This window comes from Bos indicus x Bos taurus, chromosome 23 (genome assembly GCF_003369695.1).
Source record: "Bos indicus x Bos taurus breed Angus x Brahman F1 hybrid chromosome 23, Bos_hybrid_MaternalHap_v2.0, whole genome shotgun sequence".
NCBI lineage: Eukaryota > Metazoa > Chordata > Mammalia > Artiodactyla > Bovidae > Bos > Bos indicus x Bos taurus.
In genome coordinates this window covers 40,520,158-40,541,149 of record NC_040098.1, presented here as the reverse complement: position 1 = coordinate 40,541,149, position 20,992 = coordinate 40,520,158, and the positions used below count along the sequence as shown (strand labels likewise).

General features: G+C 44.7%; 1 protein-coding gene across 10 annotated transcripts in view; it reads right to left on the bottom strand.

Annotated features, from left to right (window-relative positions):
- Nucleotides 1-15,196, bottom strand: part of KIF13A (kinesin family member 13A) — a 202,790-nt gene extending 187,594 nt beyond the window's left edge. For 5 of the 10 annotated variants that reach the window (XM_027525252.1, XM_027525251.1, XM_027525253.1 and 2 more), the window contains exons 1-2: nt 15,055-15,193; nt 14,671-14,761 (exon numbers count right to left, since the gene is read on the bottom strand). In XM_027525252.1, coding sequence (XP_027381053.1) covers nt 14,671-14,761; nt 15,055-15,109 — 146 coding nt within the window. In that variant the 5' untranslated portion in view covers nt 15,110-15,193. Of the gene's footprint in view, nt 1-14,670; nt 14,762-15,054 lie in introns of all 10 variants that reach the window. The other 5 variants (XM_027525247.1, XM_027525249.1, XM_027525250.1 and 2 more) reach the window with 2 other exon arrangements.
- Nucleotides 15,197-20,992: the final 5,796 nt, after the last annotated feature.

Sequence of the window (20,992 nt, the reverse complement as noted above, 5' to 3'; positions counted from 1 at the left end):
CACACGCACACACGCACGCGCACACACACACACACACTTGTGTCCAGAACATTTTACTTCTCAATGTATTCACATATGATTTCTGGACATAATACTCTTTACCCAAATGAATGACTGCCAAATGACCAGACTGGTGAACACCTGTTATAGAGGGAATTTCCCTTTCAAGAAAATTCAACACACCCATCCCCACAGAGCAGGTCTGTCAGCTGAGACATGGCAAATGGCTGATTTGATACCACAAAGGTGGTCTTTCAAACATACACTGCATGGAGTGTCCACATTTAAATCAAGTGTTCGACTGCGACCCATGGACTGTAGCACGCCAGGCTCTTCTGTCCTCCACCCTCTCCTGGAGTTTGCACCAATTCACGTCCATTGAGTCGGTGATGCTATCTGTTTCATCCTCTGCCACTCCCTTCTCCTTTTGCCATCAATCCTTCCCAGCATCAAGGTCTTTTCCAATGAGCTGGCTCTTAGCATCAAGTGGCCAAAGTATTGGAGCTTGCAGACATATTTTTGAGTCCACCCACCCAGGTGGAGGATGGAAATGATGTTGACCTTTGCCCCAATTCTATGCTGAATTCTCCTGGCTCAAGCCCCTTTATGAATATGCATACACTACCCAAGCCCCCTCACCCTGGGCTTAAAAATTCCCCAATTCTGCTATGGGGGAGCCACAGTTTGGGGAAAGATCCCTGATGTTCTCCTTAACTGGCTACAAGTAATAAATCCTCCTTCTCCTGCTCTCTCTTGATTGTGTCTTTTGGTTTAACACCCACCAACAGGTGAACCCAGTCTTTGGGTAACTAATTTTCAGAATCCCCATGGGTCTGTAATTTTATTATTCCCATTTTACTGGTGAGGAAACTCAAGCGTATAGGGTTAAAGCACTTGCCAAACATTTCGCAGCTAGTAAGTTGCACAGTCAGTTTCAAATATAAGCAGTGTGTCCCCCCAAGTCCTCAGAGTGGCTCTTGACCACCACATCACTCTGTCACAGTACTTGACAGTGTTTTACAAAACTAGTTATTTACACCCAGTGGACGGCCACAGAAACACACAAAAGGCAAACACAAGATTTCCTCTCCCTGAGTAAAACCTCTGGCTCAAACACAAAGTAATTCACATGCTTATGAATGATTCAACTTTAGGCTAATTTTTAAATAGCCAGGTGAGGTTAGTTCAAGGTATCAAACTACAAAAGCAAACATGTACCCTGCCATTCAAAACGTTTAACACAAATAGGGAAGAGTCTTTGTTCAATATTTAAAAGGAAAATGGGGGAAATTATTTCCACTGTCTAATTCATCACACACACAAAAATGCATACTAAGCTGTCACTGTAGAGAAGGAAATACTATTCTCTCAAAGCCAGTAATACTTAAAGGCTTAAAAAAAAAAAAAAAACTTAGTTACCTTACCATGCTAATGTTACCTATTTGTTACAGTAACTCTAGATCAAAAAAAGCAGATGCTTAAAACTGGATAAGGCTGCTCAAATTTAACACCATTCTCTTGATAAGCTTTCCCCACCACTCTCCTCCCTCCTTACTCAAAACATTGCTCTTGAAACAAGTAATTTTAAGGATCTTTCTCGAGGCAATAAAGTAACCATCCCCACTACAATTTGGATAGTGACTACTAAACTTTAATTAACTATATAAATAGAAGTCGTTAAGGATAGAGAACAAAAGACAAAACAAAACAAAAACCCTTAACAGTTTGTTATCCAATTTAAAAAAAGGGCAGTTACAAGTTTAGCTCCATGACACATTCTCTACCGAGCTGGGATTAGAGACTGGTGGGCACACAAAGCATTGATTCTGAGAACCTGTTTCATTAAACTACAAAATGTTAAGTACTAAAGGCTTGTTAATCTGCTCAACGAACCACATGAGGGTTTACAGCATGGCCCTTCCAAAACTGGGGCTGAATCGACTCAGGACTTGTAGCGGAATGCCCGAGCAGCTCAGCATGGTTTGCCCTTTCTGATTTTCCCCACACGAATGGTTGTGGTCATTCCTGGTGGGTAGACAACCTAGGGAGTGTTTTTTTTTTTTCTTCAAGACAGCACAAAGAGCCCACAGCAAAGCTTCCCTTTCCTCAAAGCCTTCCTTCCTGATCCTTGTCTGTTTTTTTTTTTAAAAAAGAACTTCTTCCCTCAAGGGACCTGCCCAGCTGCTTTCCTCGGCCTCTTCTAACAGCAGCAGAGCTCATCACACCTACAGATCCGACTCTAAAGGGCCAGACAGAATCAATAACTCCACTCTGCTTTCAGAAGAACGGCTGAGAGGACACAGACCAGAAGGGAAACACACACCCACTCTCCCTTCCTCTCTCTCTCTCACCCCATCTCTCTCTCTCTCTATCGCCTGTTGATCGGAATTCATCTTACAAAGGAAGGTAAATGGCAACCCACTCCAGTGTTCTTGCCTGGAGAATCCCCGGGGTGGGGAAGCCTGGTGGGCTGCTGTCTATGGGGTCGCACAGAGTCGGACACGACTGAAGTGACTTAGCAACAGTAGCAGCAGCAGCAACCATACTTTTAGTAGGGTGACAACAGAACCCTAAGAAACAAAACAAGCTGCCCAAGGAAGTGGTAGGCTAACAAGCTTTGGAAATGTCATTTCTCCACCCCCATATACATACTTATCACATAAAACAGCTGTATGCCTGCAAGAATAGCTTTAAAATCACTGGTTTCTCCCAACAGAACACAAGTGTACCAGAAGAAAACTGAAAGGTCCAAGTCAGAAGATTTATAACGCCCTGTAGGCACACGAAAAAGCTGCTGTCTGAGCTGAGACAAGAGACTCGTAGAATGTGTGCAAGGAGCCCACGCTCCCTGGCTGGCTGATACCGGCTTCCACTATCTGGAGCTTGTGGCTGCCTTCTTTCACTTGACACCTTCCTCTCTCCCATCAGCTACTGCAGGCTAACTCAGACTCCCAAGAACAGTGACCTTTTCTCCCTGGTTTTCCTAACACTCTGATAAGAAGTAAATTACAACCCAACCATTTCAGCTGCTGTAAATGTTACCTATGACTCTATTTGACTCAAGTCTACATGTAAGTTGGTAAATCATCTGCCTGCAATGCAGGAGACTTGGGATTGGGAAGATCCCCTAGAAAAGGAAATGGCAACCCACTCCAGTATTCTTGCCTGGAGAATCCCATGGACAGAGGAGCCTGGCAGGATACAGCCCATGGATTGCAAGAGTCAGACGCGACTTAGCGACTAAACCACCACCACCACCACCTACATTTGAGTACAGTTGAGATAAATCTGAATTTTAAAGCTAAAAAAACCTTACAGGACTTCCCTGGTGGTACAGGGGATAAGAATCCGCCTGCCATTGCAGGGGACCCTAGTCCCGGAAGATCTCACATGCTTACGGAGCAACTAAGCCCATGTGCCACAACCACTGAGCCCGAACACCCTAGAACCAGCAAGCTGCAAATACTGAGCCCATGTGCTGTAACGACAGAATCCCGTGTGTCTAAAGCCTATGCTAGGCAACAAGAAGAGCTACTGTGATGAGAAGCCCACACACCACAACTAAAGAGTAGCCCCCCGCTCTCCGCTACGAGAAAGCCCACGTGTAGCAACGAAGACCCAGCCCAACCAAAAAAAAAAAACCCCTTACAGATCACCTAGTTTAGCCTGCAGTTTGACAGATGAAGACTCAAATGGAAAGGATTAATTACTAGCCCAATGGATACAGACCATGTTAGCGGCAGGACCAGGCAGTATCCAGGCTTCCCATCCAGCTCTGATGCCATCCTGATCCTCCACATAGAAGGGGTGCCTGGGATCCTGCAGTGATACAGGAGCTAAGGCTAGGAATGCCATACAGTTCCAGGGCCTGAAGCAGGGAACCGTGGTCCACAGGCCATTCAGTTCAGTTTAGTTGCTCAGTCATGTCTGACTCTTTGCAATCCCATGAACTGCAGCACACCAGGTCTCCCTGTCCATCACCAACTCCCGGAGTTCACCCAAACTAGTGTCCATTGAGTTGGGGATGCCATCCAACCATCTCATCCTTTGTCATCCCCTTCTCCTCCTGCCCTCAATCTTTCCCAGCTTCAGGGTCTTTTCAAATGAGTCAGCTCTTCGCATCAGGTGGCCAAAGTATTGGAGTTTCAGCTTCAGCATCAGTCCTTCCAATGAACAACCAGGACTGATCTCCTTTAGGATGGACTGGTTGGATCTCCTTGCAGTCCAAGGAACTCTCAAGAGTCTTCTCCAACAAAAAGCATCAATTCTTCGGTGCTCAGCTTTCTCATATCCATACATGACCACTGGAAAAACCATAGCCTTGACTAGACGGACCTTTGTTGACAAAGTAATGTCTCTGCTTTTTAATATGCTGTCTAGGTTGGTCGTAACTTTTCTTCCAAGAAGTAAGCGTCTTTTAATTTCATGGCTGCAATCACCATCTGCAGAGATTTTGGCGCCCCAAAAATAGTCAGCCACTGTTTCCATTGTTTCCCCATCTATTTGCCATGAAGTGATGGGACTGGATGCCATGATCTTAGTTTTCTGAATGTTGAGCTTTAAGGCAACTTTTTCACTCTCCTCTTTCACTTTCACTAAGAGGCTCTTAGAAAGATGAAAAACCTGTGCCTCCCAAGCAGGCAGGTGAAGCGGTTGATTGAAGAATAAGCAAGTACCCTGCATCTAGATAACTGAGGTAATTCCTTCCTTCTCTACCATGCTAAGTCACTTCAGTCGTGTCCGACTCTGTGCGACCCCAGAGACGGCAGCCTACCAGGCTCCCCCATCCCTGGGACTCTCCAGGCAAGAACACTGGAGTGGGTTGCCATTTCCTTCTCCAATGCATGAAAGTGAAAAGTGAAAGGGAAGTTGCTCAGTCGTGTCCGACTCTTCACAACCCCATGGACTGCAGCCTACCAGGCTCCTCCTGGTAAAATCCATGGGATTTTCCAGGCAAGAGTACTGGAGTGGGATGCCATTGCCTTCTCCGCTCTCTGCCATAATTCCAAGTAAAAACAAATAAAAAGAGGCATTTTGATGAAATATACCTGGCTTGAGAATAGGAGGCTTTTTTTAAAAAATGGGACAGAATTTAACTTTGTGAGGCTTCACTTTCACAATATACCCTTGGCACAGGAAGACTCTAGTAAATTTCCGTAAGTTGCCTTAATAGGGAAAACACTTAGGTAAATAAGGTAAAATAAGGCTTACTGTCTGAGGCTTTCAGATTTTAGTTTTGAGAACATTAATGGTTCTGAGAATGTACATACATGATCACAATCAAAAATAGGAAAATAAACCAAAGGACAACTTGTGAAACCAGGCTTTAAAACCTAATTTATTAAACTGGAGCAGCGTTTATCAACCTTGGCTACACATGAGACTCAACTGCCAACCGTGTGAGTTAACCACCTCAGATATTCCACCAGCTCAAGCCCTCTGATGACTACACCAGCAGATTTCTAGTCTTCAGGATGAGACCCCTACGCCATGGAGCAGAGACAAGTCATGTCTACTTTGTCCGATTTCCTGACTCACAGAATTCAGGGGCATTAAAAAATAATGTTTTCAGACCACTAACTTTGGGGCTGATTTGTAAACAATAATAGTAACTGGGACACCTGGCAAGTGTTTAAAAACCCCAATGCCAAAGAGGCACTTCAGTCCGATGAAGCCAGAAATGCTAGGGGTAGGAGTGAGGCAACCATTTTTAAAGCATGCCAGATGATTCTGACGTGCAAGCAAGGTTTAGAACCATGTCCAGGCGTGTACTGTCCAAAACAGTAGCCACCTGCTGTTTAAACTAATGGGCTTCCCTGATGGCTCAGTAGTGAAGAATCCGCCTGCCAATGCAGGAGACGGATTCGATCACTGATCCAGGAAGATCCCACGTGCCCCGGAGCAACTGGGCCCCTGCGCCACAACTACTGAGCCCGCACTCTGGAGCCCGGGAGCCACAAGCACTGAGCCCACGGGCTGCAACTACCAAAGCCCACAAGCCCTAGAGCCCATGCTCTGCAAAAAGAGGGCTTCTCACCCCAATGAGAAACCCACGCACTGCAACTGGAGACTGGCCCCTGCTTGCCGCAACTAGAGAAAGCCAGTGCAGTGAAGACCCAGTGCAGCCATAAATAAATAAACAAAATTCTAAAACTAAAATAAATGTAATGAAAATCAAATAAAATTTAAAAGTCAGTTCTTTGGTTGCACTAGCCGCATTTCAAGTGCTCAGTAATCATACATGGTTAGCAATTACCACAGTGGACAGCAGATGTGTAGAATATTCCCACCATCACAGAAAATTCTAATGGACCAGCCCCGGTCTAGAGCTGCTGCTGCTGCGTCGCTTCAGTCACGTCCAACTCTGTGTGACCCCATAGACGGCAGCCCACCAGGCTCCCCCGTCCCTGGGATTCTCCAGGCAAGAACACTGGAGTAGGTTGTCATTTCCTTCTCCAATGCATGAAAGTGAAGTCGCTCAGTCGTGTCCGACTCTAGCGACCCCATGGACTACAGCCTACCAGGCTCCTCCATCCATGGGATTTTCCAAGCAAAAGTACTGGAGTGAGGTGCCATTGCCTTCTCCGTGGTCTACAGCAGTGATTCTCAAAGCTTGGTCCTGAGCTAAGAGCATCAGCATCCCCTGGGGACTTGTTACAAGTGCAAGATCTCAGGCCGAGGTATGGCTCAGGACTTTTTGGAGTGAGGCTCTCCAAATGAGCCTAATGCACTCTCAAGTGTGAGAACCCCTGGGCTGTTACTGTCCACACAAAATCATTTTTTCCATGGCCTAACTCACACCTACATATGAAAGCTATCAACTTTGAACTCCATAGTAATGTAAGGGAAAGGTTCATGTTGTCATACAATTTCAGAGAGCATTTTTGTGTTGAGTAAGTTCACTTGGGAAGAAATGCCTTGCAATTGGCAAAGGAGTCTTTAAAAGTTCCAGTTATTTTTATGCTCTCAGTTATTTATAATTGTTCAGAGAAGCAACTTTCAGGTCCAGAAATATAGAAATATGGTTTTAAAGTTATGAAACTCAACAGACTATAGTACTCAACTATTAAAATTATAATTATGAAAACCATGTTGCATGACAAAATATAAATGGGACAAAAGCAAAACACAAAATTTTAACTACAAATATTTATATTTATGGATAAGGACAAAATGAAGGAAGGGGAAAAATAAGAATAATGGATTTGTTAGGGGTTTGTTTGAATAACGACACTTTCCCCCTGCCCCCGCTTTTAAATTTCTGCCATGCTTCTTATAAAACATTTTAGACTATCTAAGGAAGCAATCTTTTAAAAAGATACAATTGTGCTTTGATGTGAAAAGTTCATTTTAAGAACAATTTGGTAAAATAGTTCTAGTACTTTATTAGTGACTCACCGAACTGTTCATCTCATAGTAAAATGAAATCAACAGCAGAAACTAACACAACACTGTAAAGCAATTCCACTGCAGTGCAAAAAGTAAAATCGGGGGGCTTCCCCGGTGGCTCAGCTGGTAAAACAGTAAATCGAGACTGCATTCAACAAATGATGAGGCTTGGACTGTTTATCCTCCTAATTCTGAGGGTCTATGAGGGCCTATAAAAAAAAAAAAACTTTCCATTTTTTTTTTAACCTTAGATCTTACAATCAAATAAACAAATTACTCATTTTTACAATAAAATTTTAGAGATATGAAAACCTGACATTTTTCCATGCTTAGTTTCCATATCATTGTTGGATAAAACACCAAATAAACTAATTTCCAAGGAAGAATTTCTGATATTTTCTTCTTATATTTGCAAAGCTAAATGCCCAGAGATATAATATTTTATAGAGTGATCTTGAAAAGATAGCTCTTGAATTCCATATAAATCAACTCTTGATTGTTTTCATGTGAATTTTAGTATACTTCCTTTACTGATAGCTCTGTTGTTAGTAAATTTCATTTTTGTTAAGGTACAAAATTCTCTTTGAGTGTTTCTATATATCTTGTTGGTTTCTCTGCCATTCTGTTTCCTCTGCCAGTAATGTTCTCCAAAGTCCTTTAAATTCTAAATGCACAAACACCTTCTCCGTTGTAGCTCCAGGGAAGATTTGAGAAAGGGTAACTGTGGCTGAATAACTGAGAAACCTTCATGTCTTCAGAAAGCCTACTATTTGGGGAAGATGTTTTCTTATAAATGTTTTTAAAATATGAGTGCATAGCATATGTTTCAATTTTATTGAAAACTGAGAAACCTTGATGTCTTCAGAAAGCCTACTATTTGGGGAAGATGTTTTCTTATAAATGTTTTTAAAATATGAGTGCATAGCATATGTTTCAATTTTATTGAAAACTGGAAACAATTCAAGGTATCCACTTGTCTCTGATTAGATTTTGCCAGAAGAATCCAAGTGGTAGAATGATAAACTGGCTAGTTTGGTATCATTTTGAAAAATCTCCCCAGTCCAACAAGCATATATATTTTAAACTTAACAATAACCAAAAAAAGAAAAAAATTCAACTAACATTTTTGCAATAGTAATACAAAATTAGGATTTTCTAATTTTTTTCAACTTTTGTACTGATTACAACTAATTATCTTCATGAATGTTAGTAAGTAAGTTGCATAAGGCAACTACCACCTTTAATTATAGCATTTATACGTGCTCTTAAGAAAAAAACAATTTTATTTCAGTTGTTGAAAGTTGAAAAGGGATTTGACAGAACATTTAATAATTTTTTAAAAAACAACAAAGAATTTACAAAAATTCTTTCTGTCCACTGGGCACTGTTGAATCTAGGCCCTGAGAATACAAAGATAAATCATATATAGTCCTTGTCCTAGAGAAAGCCCGAAATCTATGTATTTGAGAAAAGCCTTTAACATAAAAGACAGACACCAACACTAACAAAACTATGCACTTGAAAAAGAAGAAGAAAGAAAAGGCCTACTATACAGAGAAAAATATCATTAGTGTCCTCAGAAAGACAGCAAATGCCACAACTAGAAAATAAGCACAGGATGCTACGTTTTTTTTTTAAGTCTAGAAGAGTTCTTGGAAATTAAAAATATGATATCAGGGGGAAAAAATTAAACATAAAGTTTGGGAGATAAAGTGGATGAAATCTCCCAGAAGGCAGAACAAAAACAATAGATGAAAAGCAGAAAGGAAAAATAAAATAATCAGATGCCCAGTTCAGGAAACCCCATGTCTAAATAAGTGCTCCAGAAAAGAATAAATAAAAAGAGGGCATTTGCTAAGGAATTAATTCAATCAATTTTTTCAGAACTGAAGGATACAAGTTTCCAAGTCCAAAAGGCCCACCACTGTGATTTCACAAAAAAGGAGAAGAAAGAATATTCTATAGGATTCCAGAAAAGAAAATCCAGGTCATGTCTTAAGGGCTGGAAATCCAAATAGCTTCAGACTTCTCAACAGAAACACTGGAAGCAAGAGGACATTAAAGCAACCGACATCTTTAAAATAGAATTTGTTACCCATCCAAACTATTAACAAGGTAAGTGGGTGGAATGAAGATATTTTCATTTTTTAAATGAAAAACTTCACCTCCCAAAATTCTTTCTGGGGAAGCAACCACAGGATATGCTCTACAAAATTGAGGCAGCAAAGAAAGAAAGAAAAGAGAACCAGAAAAACAAGAGAGCCCACACAGAAAAGAGTCTGTAAAAGGAATTCTCAGAATGACGTGGCAGGAACCCCCAGGATGACAGCTACATCAGGCATAGCCTTCATAAATGATAAAACTACTCCACACTTCAAAGTATTTACACTGATTTAAAATATTTATACATATGTATGTATGCAGAACCCAACTTCTTACCCACTAAACTTGTATTTTTCAAATTTAAACTTGTGACCCTTTAGCAGGTTTTGAAGTTAATTTGGTAAGTCACAACCAACGTTTCTAAAATGAATGAGAACAGAAAGGGGTAGAAAAATAACAGAGATATTGCACATAGTAAATTTCTTCATGAACCTTTATATAGGTACACACAACAGTGCATAAAGTAAATACATTTTTAACTGTGAACAAAATAATTGTAAGTCACTAATCTTTAGTACATTATAATTACTTTTAGGCTTGTCTTTTAAAGTGAGAGATGACAAGCTATTTTAAAACAAAAATGGAAAACGTGGACATCTAATGAAAATATTCCATTATAACATTCGTCAAAATACCACTGATATCATGCATGAAGAATGCTCACTCCTATATTAGTGAAATCTAAATACTCTGCTTTCTTACAATCAACTTTGTAATACTGAGCCAGAGAGAAGAGTAACAACACAGAAAACACAATAAAACTCAAAGTCACCTAGATAATGTAGAATATTACTGCTTCTTTGGTAATGGATCTTTTTCACTTGATATGCTTTCAACTAATTTTTCAAGTTTCACTCTACAGTTTTACTTGAGGAGAAGAAACCATCCTAGAAACCACTGTAATAGCAGGGGAAACCAGTCTGGGGGAATAAACAATCAAAACCTTGCAACATATAATTCATAAACTAGAAAATACAGATGCAGTCGAATCGACCAAGCTGTAGCTTTCTTCCACTGACCGACCTTTGTGTACCTGGTAAGCTACACCGCCCACCTTACAGTATGGAAAGACTGGGCAAGAGGTTAAAACTTTGATGCTCTTTACTAAGAGCCTAAATTTATCCGGTTTTTCTTTTAACTTAGCTAGGTTATATCTGCACATTGCTTCAGTTGCTTACCCTACAATTTACTTACTTTAAAATGGTCTAAAACAATCAAGAACAAAAATTTCTGTACAAAGCCAGTTCCATTACATTCTGATGATAAAGCTTCACTTCCTAAAAGCTACAAAGATCAGATTGATATATACATGGGTATATATATTTTTTAATGGGCTTCCACAGTGGCTCAGCAGTAAAGAATCCACCTGCAAGGCAGGAGATGCTTTAGATCCCTGGGTTGGGAAGATCCCCTGGAGGAGGGCATGGCAACCCACTCCAGTATTTCTTGCCAGGAAAATGGGGGGCAGAGGCGCCTGATGGGCTACAGTTCATAGGGTTGCAAAGAGTTGGACATGACTGAGCACAGATGAGCATGTATATTTTTAAAACTGCAACTACCACCCATACTGGATTTTTTTTAAGGAGTCAACATACTGTTATTAAAGGATAGAAAAGATACTTGTGGAAAATATATATATATATTTGTGTGTGTATTTGAGAATATGTATGGGAAATCAATAACTGAGGTCACCTTTTTTGTTTGGGGAGAGGTGAGAGGATATTAAGCGTAAGGATGACAGCAAGAATGAGAGGAAGACTTTGCAATGGACACCTGGTTATACTTTGATTTTTAAACTATTATGTATTTTGGCAAGTTAGGGGTTCTCATTCTGTCCTCCTTCCTGGATTGCCTGGCTTCTGCACCCGGCTTCACATTCTGCACGCACGCACACACACTCAGCCAGAAGTAATCTGTGGCAGGTATGCGTTCAGTTTCTTTGACAAAGGACTTTTTGCCGATCTTGAAAAAGTGAACCTGCACTCTTAGCATCCCCCATGACCAGCACAAATGCCACCCGTCTTTACAGGATGCCAAGACCTCGGGTCACATCCACAGCCCCTCCTCAGCGTTCCCATCACAGTGCAAACCATCACCATGCAGACATTTGCTGAGGGTCTGCTATGTGCCAGGTGCTCTTTGGAGGTATGGAAGACAAAAGTCAGTAGGACCAGGTTCCTGCCTTCCCAGAGCTCACAACCGAAAGGAGGGGAGACAGAAGGGGAAACAGGCAACTTTCAAGTGATATGGTATAGACAATGGCAAAAGTATAATTTAAATAATCTACCGTACTATATTTTAACTATTTGTACTTCTCTCATCTCTCAAAGGTGTAAGCCTCTGGCATAGGCTCTGGGTCCACAGTGGTCCTTGGATTCCCCCGTGCTGAGCATGGTACCTGCATGATCTGAACTTTATAATGAACTTCATACATGTCTCCTACATTGTAATGCAATGGTATGTTAAGAAACCCATATATATAGCTCTTAATGTTTCAGAATGGTTTATTAACTATCAACTATTAATCTAGATGTCTGTGGTACATTATAATCTTAGAATTTTAGGACCAAAACAAACATCTTTAACCTCAGAAGCCCTGTGATCTTTTAGACCTTAACATGTAGGCTTGGCTTTGATTCCATAAAGGGGGAAATTATGAAAGCTAAGCCTGTTTCTTTTCCTGGAAACCAATGTACTCTTGCTTGTTTTTACTAGTAGGACTGAAAACTTGGACCTAGTAACTTAAAATCCCAATCACCATTAATACATTAGTAATTTCCTGCAATATTTGGAAAAACAGCTATTTCAACGATAAGGTTTACCAAGATTCATTTCAAAACTTCTTAACTTCAAGCCTTGGACTTCTAGGTAAGAAAAACACTAGTCTCACCTTGCTCTGATTCCAAAAGAAATGAAAGAAATGAATTGCAAACAGAACATGAAGCACTGTTGCAATTAATCAGCCTAGAACCCAAGGGAGAAACTACTTCTATTTTTAAATGCACTGTTGCTTTAAGGGAAAACCCACTGGAGAACGATGAAACCAAGCTGCATAATGAAAATCAAAATGCATTTGATGTCTCCATCCTTGCAAAGACAGTAATCCTAACGCGCAAGCAGTACTGCTGGGCTGAACCCTCCCAGTCTGTCTATAAACTGAATGACAGGTACCTAGGCAAAACCCACACAAAGAGCCCATCCACCATTCAAAGAATCCTGTCAGGAGGTCAGAACATATTTCAGCACTATTCTTATAGCTCCGGATAACGGGCTATTCCAAGAAGCAAGCATATGGAGAAATCCCCAAATCACCCTTCAAATCATTACGTAAAAGATCCTGATTAGTAATGACGGTGGTGGCCCTAAAAATGATCAACTGATTATTTAGCCTTTCCAGCCAAGTGTCTGCAGTTGTAAAGTCTATCCACATTCCACAAAATTAAATCCCTGTCTGTCCACAATGGCCAAAGCTTCATAACATTAAATAGTAGCTAATAGTAACAATCCTTATGGTTAAGAGTGGCAAGAAGCAGGTGCCAAACCAGCAAGGAAAATAGAAGCCACAGAAAACATAGGAGTTGACAATTCTACCTGTTTCCTAGATTGCTTTGAAGAATCTGACCCAGCAGAATTTATTTCTGAAACATGAGAAAATATTCAGTTTGGGCGTGGGGGGTGGGGGAGGGATGGGGGAAATGTACTGGTGATCTAGGCAGCCAATGTAATCTGTAAATATCTTCCTTTACTCAATAAGTTTACTTGCTATTAACATGAAAAATACAACTATATTGCTATAAATGGATCTAAAATACTATAAACATTTAAAATGTATCTAAAAATATTATCCAAGGATACAACCATTACTGTTAAAAAGCATTTAACACATTTTAAACATAACTTAGCTATTTACTATCACCATAACAATCTGCTATAGGAAGCAGAATGTTTGCACACTGGATAAAAATTTCTAGCCTCAGCACAAAAAGCAAAAAATTCTCAAATTTACCTGATAATTTCCCCCAAATTCAGTAAACTATGCCTGGACACTGCATGATTATAGAATGAAGACAGTTGCTTCCTTTAGCAATAAAGTAACAAACCCTACTTCAGAGCTGCTGTTCAGTTAAAAAAAAATCTCCAAAGAGTAAAAATGTCACTAAATTGTATCACATCAATCAACAGGTAACAGGTGACTTTTAGAAACAAAAACTCACTCCAGAGGAGTTAATTTTTCAAATCTCCCTGGTTTCTCTTTCCTATTTTTCCAAGCTACTGCACTGCTATACTGAATGAATTCCAACCGTTTTCTTCTCAGGGGCTTACCAGAAAAATGCCAAATATTCAAATTATTTTAGGGCATTTTCCCATACTGTTCCGTGGAATAGAGCAGAATTAATAAGGATCCAACAGTTACCACTTTTCAAATGCAAATATGTTGCCATCTAGTAAATGCAGCCCCTCTTAAACATCCCCCCAGTGTCTACACAGCTCCGGGGCACTACTTTTGTTTTCCTGAAAATCAAAATTCGCGCATTACATTCAGGCATTATCTCAACCTAGCACCAACAAAATAATAGATCTTAAATGGTCCAGGCCTAAGCCTGCATCGTACAAAACTGTTTTGCTTTACTGCAGGGGTTGGGGGGGGGGGGGGTCCCTCCCACTCCCTCTTTTACACAAAGTTCCTTAACAAGTCTGCCAAATAAAGCCAACAGTGCAGCGGTGGAAAGAACCAGGGGCACCGGGTTCCACGGTGCCGGCCTTGGGTGGTCATTCCTCGCCTCAGGCCTCAGTTTTCTCATCTGTAAAATGTGGCCATGGGACCATCATCTCGAGGGTCTCAGCCGGCCCTCTCGGGGTGTCTCGCCGCAGGCCGGGGACACAGGACTGGTCCCGGCTCTGGCCCGGGGTGTCCTGCCTCTAGATGGGAGGGGACAAGGAGGAGGGGGGCAGAGGGAGGAGAGAGAGGAACTTGGACTTGCAACAGCTTTAGACAGGAGCGTGCGACAAACTTGAAGCCGTCCTCCTAACAATAGGAAAGAGCACTCCCATTTTCCTGGCTCAAACTTGCAGGAGGCGACGGGGCTGCACCCGCCCGCCCTCGGCACCCGCTTTTACCTTTCTCCCTGTTTGGTGTTAGAAGGAGGAGGGTGCAGGACCGTTTGATTCCCTTCCATCTCCACCACGCACTTGGTGTTGAGTTCCAGTTCTGAAAGCAAAAGGGGAGGAACAGCGTTGCAGAGCCGAGCATCCGCGCCCGCAGCCCGCCTCTGCGCGCCCGCGCGGGGCTCTCCCCCGGGAGGCGGCCCGAGCCGGGAGCCGGCGCACCGGGTCCCGCGGCCGCGGCGGGCGCCGCCTCCTCCCCGGAGAGACCCCGGCCCCGGCTCGCCTCCCCGCTCCCGCCGCCCCCAGCCCCGCAGCCCCGCAGTTTTCCAAAGTTGCCCCCCACCCCCCGCCTTCAGCCCCGATCGCAAAGCGCAAAGGAGAGGAAAGCTTGCTCACCTCGTCGGTTCAGGGGCCGGACCCGGACGGCAACTTTTACCTTGGTATCCGACATGTTGGCGGCGCCCGCTCGGCCCCCAGGCGGCCCCTTCACGCGCGCCCCCCGAGCGCGGCCGCCGCCGCTCCGCCGTGAGCTCCGCGAGGCAGCGCCGAGGCGCGCGGGCCATCCCGGGGGAGCGCGACGCGGGGCACGGCCGGGCCCGGGGAGGGGCGGGCGCGCGGGCGGGCGGGCGCGCGGGGCGGGGCGCGGCGGCCGCGGCGGCGGCGGGCGGGGAGGAGGCCGCGCCGCCGGGCCCAGGCGCCGCTCTAGCCGCGCCGGCCCAGCCGAGCGCACAGCGCCGCCGCCCCTCGCGGCCGCCCCGGGCCGGGCGGCGCCGCCATCTTCCCCGGCTCGCGGCGCCCGGAGGCCCGGCCGGCCGGCACCCGAGGAGGGAGCGGGGGCCGGCGGGCGGCGCGCGGGGCTGGGCGGGGGAGAGGGGCGCTGCGATCCGGAGCGGGGCGCTCGCTTTTCCCCTGGGGCCCGGCGCCGGCGGGGGCCCCACGGGCACCGCCTTGAACTCGAGTCACCTTCTGGGGCCGCTGTCACCGCAGCCCCCGGGAGCCCCTGGGCGTGCCGGGTGGGCAGGCCTTACCCACCGGCTGAAATGCGCCTCCACCGGCCGGCCGGCCGCCCCCTCCGCCCGCCCCTCACTGCAACGCGCCCAGCGCGCAGCGGCGTTTTCCGATAGTGAACCGAGGCTGGAAGTCAATCCGTGCCTCCGCCACCAAATGAGCGTGCTTGCAAAGATTGCTCTCGCTTCCTTCCCGGCCCTTGCGCTTCTCCGACGGGAGAGATGTCCAGTGTGGGCTGGAAGGGTCATTAACTGTTACATAAGAATTTAAGAGCCATGGATTTTGGTGGCGCTTGCCAAAGACCGACCTCGCTGCCAGGGCGGAACTAGGGGGGGATCTGATTTATTCTGTGCGGTTCAACAAGTGCTTCTTGGGCGTGCACTTCTAGGTGCCGCGTAGGCCTGTTGAAGCGAACACAGAGTCTATAATCCCGAGTTGAGACCAGGGGAAATCTTTCCAGCTCGCTTAAATGTAGAAATTCAGTCTTTCATAAGGTCATTCGAAGTTGTCTTGGGGGCCAACTGTGTGCCAAGTACTGTGAAAGACACACAAAAACGTGAATAAAGTCATGCATCCGGTACTGCAGACGCACACTCTGTGGCGGGAAAAACAGCACCGAGTCAGGTGTGACGCTAGTCTGTTGGCAGATGCCCTGAGATGTTCAGTTCTGTCTCCAACAGGTGCCAAGTAGGGGCTTGACTCTCTCCCCACCCGACCCCCTATCCTCTGTCATATCATGAAAGCCTGGAATACCTAAGAAATTTCAACTTTATTCTAAAGGCAAGGGGAAACTGAATGGAGACTTTGGGTTTGGAGCCGGGGACCAATAAGACTATTTCATGAAGATAAGAGGTGATGATGGCTAGAGCAAAGCCAGCGGTGGTAAAGATGCAGGAAGCAGGACTTACTGTGGAGATAAGAGTGAAATAACTCAGCAGCACTGGGATGTGAGAATTGAGGGTCTGGGAGGATGCTGGTGCACGTGTGAGTGTGTGTGTCTCTCGGTCATGTCTCTTTGTGTACCTATGGACTGTAGCCCGCCCACCAGGCTCCACTATCCATGGGATTCTCCAGGCAAGAATACTGGAGTGGGTTGCCATGCCTTCTTCCAGGGGATCTTGCCCACCCAGCAATTGAACTTGGGGCTCTTGCATTGGTGGCAGATTCTTTATCCTCTGAGCCACCAGGGAAGCCCATGCTGGCCCATAACACACCATAAATAGATAAGCGGTCTTAAGGTGAGAGGGGCATGGTTAATTTGCTATTGCTGGTTAAATAGTTTCCTCTTGTTTTTTCAGTTGGTTGATTGGTTGGGGTTTTGTTTGTTTGTTTTTGCCAAGTAGTCCTTCTGTTTTTCCATCTTTCCCAACTCTCTCCAGCTTGAAAGTCCCTCATCTCTTCTGAGAAGAGTTTACCAAATGTTTCTTCTTCAAAACAGTTTTAATCCTAACTCATGTGAGATTGGGCTTCCCTGGTGGCTCCATCCACAAGGAGTCCACCTGCAATGCAGTTTCGATCCTTGGGTTGGAAAGATCCCCTGGAGAAGGGAATGGCAACCCACTCCAGTATTCTTGCCTGGAAAATCCCATGGACAGTGGAGCCTAGTGCGCTGTAGTGCATGGGGTCACAAAAGAGTTGGCCATGACTTAGCTGTCCCTACAACCCTCCTCCCAAATGGTCATTCAGCTGCTTGAGTTTGTTTGCTGGCAGAGTGCTCTCTCATGGGTGACTCTAACATTCTACTGATAGCGAAGGGCTTCCCTCCTAGCTCAGTTGGTAAAGAATCTGCCTGCAACGCAGGGGACCAGGGTTCGATTCCTGGGTCAGGAAGGTCCTCTAGAGAAGGAAATGGCAATCCACTCCAGTATTCTTGCCTGGAGAATCCCATGGACAGAGGAGCCTGGCAGGCTGCAGTGCACAGGGTTGCATGAGTCGAACTCAACTGAGCAACTAAACCACCATGAAGAATCAAATTTGCCTTCTTGTAAATTGCAACTGTTGATTTCAGCGCTGCCTCCTGGAGCTTCCCCCACTGCAAATTAAACTCCTCTTCTACACCAACAGCCCTTCAGACACTTGAAAATGGCTCTCATGCTCTTCTGAAGACCTCTGTTCTTCAGAATATACTATACTAGGGACTTCCCTGGTGGTCCAATGGCTAAGATTCCATGCTCCCAACGCAGAAGGCCCAGGTTCCATCCTAGGTCAGGGAACTAGAGTCCACATGCCAAAACTAAGAGTTTGTAGGTCACGACTAAAGATCCCACATGTTGCAATAAAGATAGAAGATCCTACATGCCACAACCAAGAGCTGGCACAGCCAAATAAATAAATAAAAACAAATTTTTTTAAAAAAGAATATGCTGTTCTAGTTACTGTGGTTATATAACACATCCTCCTGGCAGATTAGCAGCTTAAAACCATTTGAGAAGGGCTCATCTGGTTCAATCATGAGATTGCAGAGATGGCAGTCAGGTGGTAGCTGGGGCTGGAACGTGGGAGTTGGAGCAGCTGGAGCAGGACAGGCATTGCGCTTTCTCTAGGTACTTTCAAGCTTTCTCCGTCTGGTCTTTCTGCATGGGCGGCTTGCGCTTCCTCACAGCATGGTGGCTAGGTTCTAAGTGTGAGCATTTTAAGAGTCGCAGTGTAAGCTCTTCCAGCTTTTATGACCTTACCTTAGAAGTTCTGTAGAGCCACTCCTGTAGTCTCACAAGCCCTCCCCAGTCCCAGGAGAGAACTACAGTCCCCTTCTCTCAGTGGGGAAAATGTCAGAGTTAATCTTTCAAGATCGTGTGATGTGGGAGACATTTGTTGCAGCCCTTTTTGGAAAATGCAGTTTGCCACATATTGCATTCTCTCAACAGTAGTGGGCATCCTTCTCTGAAACTAGATTATAACAAAGTGAGGGGACTTCCCTGGTGGTCTAATGGTTAAGACTTCTCAGTCCCAAAGCAGGGGGCATGGGTTTGATCCCACATGCCACTCCATGCGGCAAAAAAAGAAAAAAAAGAACGATAAGGCTTAGAGGAATGAGACAAACTGTATTTGAATCTTGTCTCACATGTAGCCTGGAACAAATTTTGAACTCCCCACAAGGAATTTTCAACTGGTTCATGAGTAAGTAAGAACTATGAACTCCTCTCCCGCAAGAGGTACTAAACACCTTTTTGAGTAAACGCCCGGCATACAATGTTCACTTTTTCTGAGAACAGCTGTTCCCCCTCCCTCCATCACCCCTTGACTTCTGGACCTCAGCTACCGTGTTTGTACTGTATAACCCCACATTCCTGGTAAAATTCAGTGGACCCCAAGGGCCATTCCTGCCACAATCTATCAGTTTCTTCCCCCCTGGAAATCTAGGCTTGGGATTCAGAGAGTTGTGACTGAGAGTACGACTCTTGGAATCAAATTGTCCGGTTTGAATCCTGAAACTTCCTTTTCTGAGGATGAAAATCTGGGCCTCAGTTCCCTTATTTGGATGATGTTGTGGTTGTTTAGTCTCTTAGTTGTGTCCAACTCTTCTGCGATCCCATGGACTATAGCCTGCCAAGCTCCTCTTTCCATGGCATTTTCTGGGCAAGGTTTCTGGAATGGGTTGCCATTTCCTTCTCCAGGGGATCTTCCCGACCCATGTCTCCACATCTCCTGCATTGCAGGTAGATTCTTTCCCACAGTGCCACCAGGGAAGCCCATAAAACCCAGTGTTTACTTATAAAAATTAGATGCATTCATGGAGAAAAAATTTGGATGATGGTAATTGATGATGGAAAAAGTCCCTACTACATAGGGTTGTTATGAGGATAAAAGGAGTTCATATCTGTGTCAGCCTCACCGCAGCATTGTAAGTGGAAGCTGGCACCTCCCTGTAGTCAACCTGAGGGCTGTGGAGAGACTATTCTTCATGATCACAGGGAGGCCCAACCGCAAAAGAAGCTGTTGTGCAGGACATTTAGGGAAGTGAGAACTGTTTGGGTTTCCAGGTTTCTAAAACCCTTCTAGGTTCTTCTTCTAGGCTCTGTTAAGCTGAGCTCTATTCCCACTCCTAAAATCTACACCGAGAATAGAATTAACCTGGGGAAAAGTGCAACGGGCCTGAGAAGACAGAAGATGCTCATGAGCAGTAGCAATGGTATTTTGTCCCCTTGGAGAATGTTGATAAGTGATGCAAAATATTGTTGGCATTGACCTGCGTCCAGAGAAGGGGAGTATGTGGAGGAAAGACACAGATGATAAACTTGATGAAGAATGAAAGGCAGCATGGGGAAGGCAGTGAAGGCATTCTCCCTGGGGTCATGCAGCCGGGGTTCCGATTCCAGCTCTGACATGTACAAGTGGCAACGCCTCAAACGTGCACACTGCCCACTCAAGGCCACAAAGGAGCCTGTTGTCCTGCCACAATTGGCTCTTCAGGCCAGTTTGCTATGAGGGGATGAGGTGGGGGCCATTCCCAGGGCTCTTAGAAGTTCCCAAAGGGTGTGAGGGGCGCTTATGGGAACCCCAACCTCAGACATTTGGCAAGAGGAAATCCCAGTGGTTATCCATCTAAGAAGGTGTCAGAGGCTGTAGACCAGGGATTTTAACTGGATGGGCTTATTCAAAAAAAAAATCTGGACTCTTCTATTACATAAGGCTTTGTTGATTTTGCTGTTGTTTATTCTTATCTTTGTTTAATTGAAGTAAGCAGCAAAAAAAAAAAAAAAAAAGCTGATAAAAGAATGGGTGTGCTTTTCTCTAGTGGCAGCAAGGGGAGTTCTGGGACCAGACAGACTGTCACACTCTGGAGTCGGTCTAAGGAAAAAGCAGCTCAGGGAACAGCAAGGCAGCATCCTTCTTAGATGGGTAACCTCTGGGATTTCTGCAGTCACGAGACTGGCGTACAGAATTAAAGGTTCATCAGAGAGCTAGTCTAGACTGAGAAGATCCTGGTTGTGGGTCTGAGCTATGCACAGGCTTTGAGGGGGCTTTGCTGATAGCATAGCCTGGCCCAGACTTTCTTTTCAAGCATCTCTACAATCCCCAAAGTCCAGCATAACCAATGAGTACAGTTACTGCGTCCTCTAGACACACCCCCATCTACCCAGTCTATGTACTTTACACATATGCTCTTTGTTAGGAAGAGCTTGTTAGTAGAGCTTTACTTTAGAAACCAGAAATGCCCTGGGATCTGAAGAACCTGACAGACACCTGATCACAAACATCCCAAGGACTCCGGGATCATCCGATTTCAAGCTATTTCAGCCAGAAGGGGGCTGCCAGGCTGATGTCAAAACTGCTAATGGCTTAAGTCTACAGAGGATCAAAGAGTAATGATGGCATAGGCAAATAC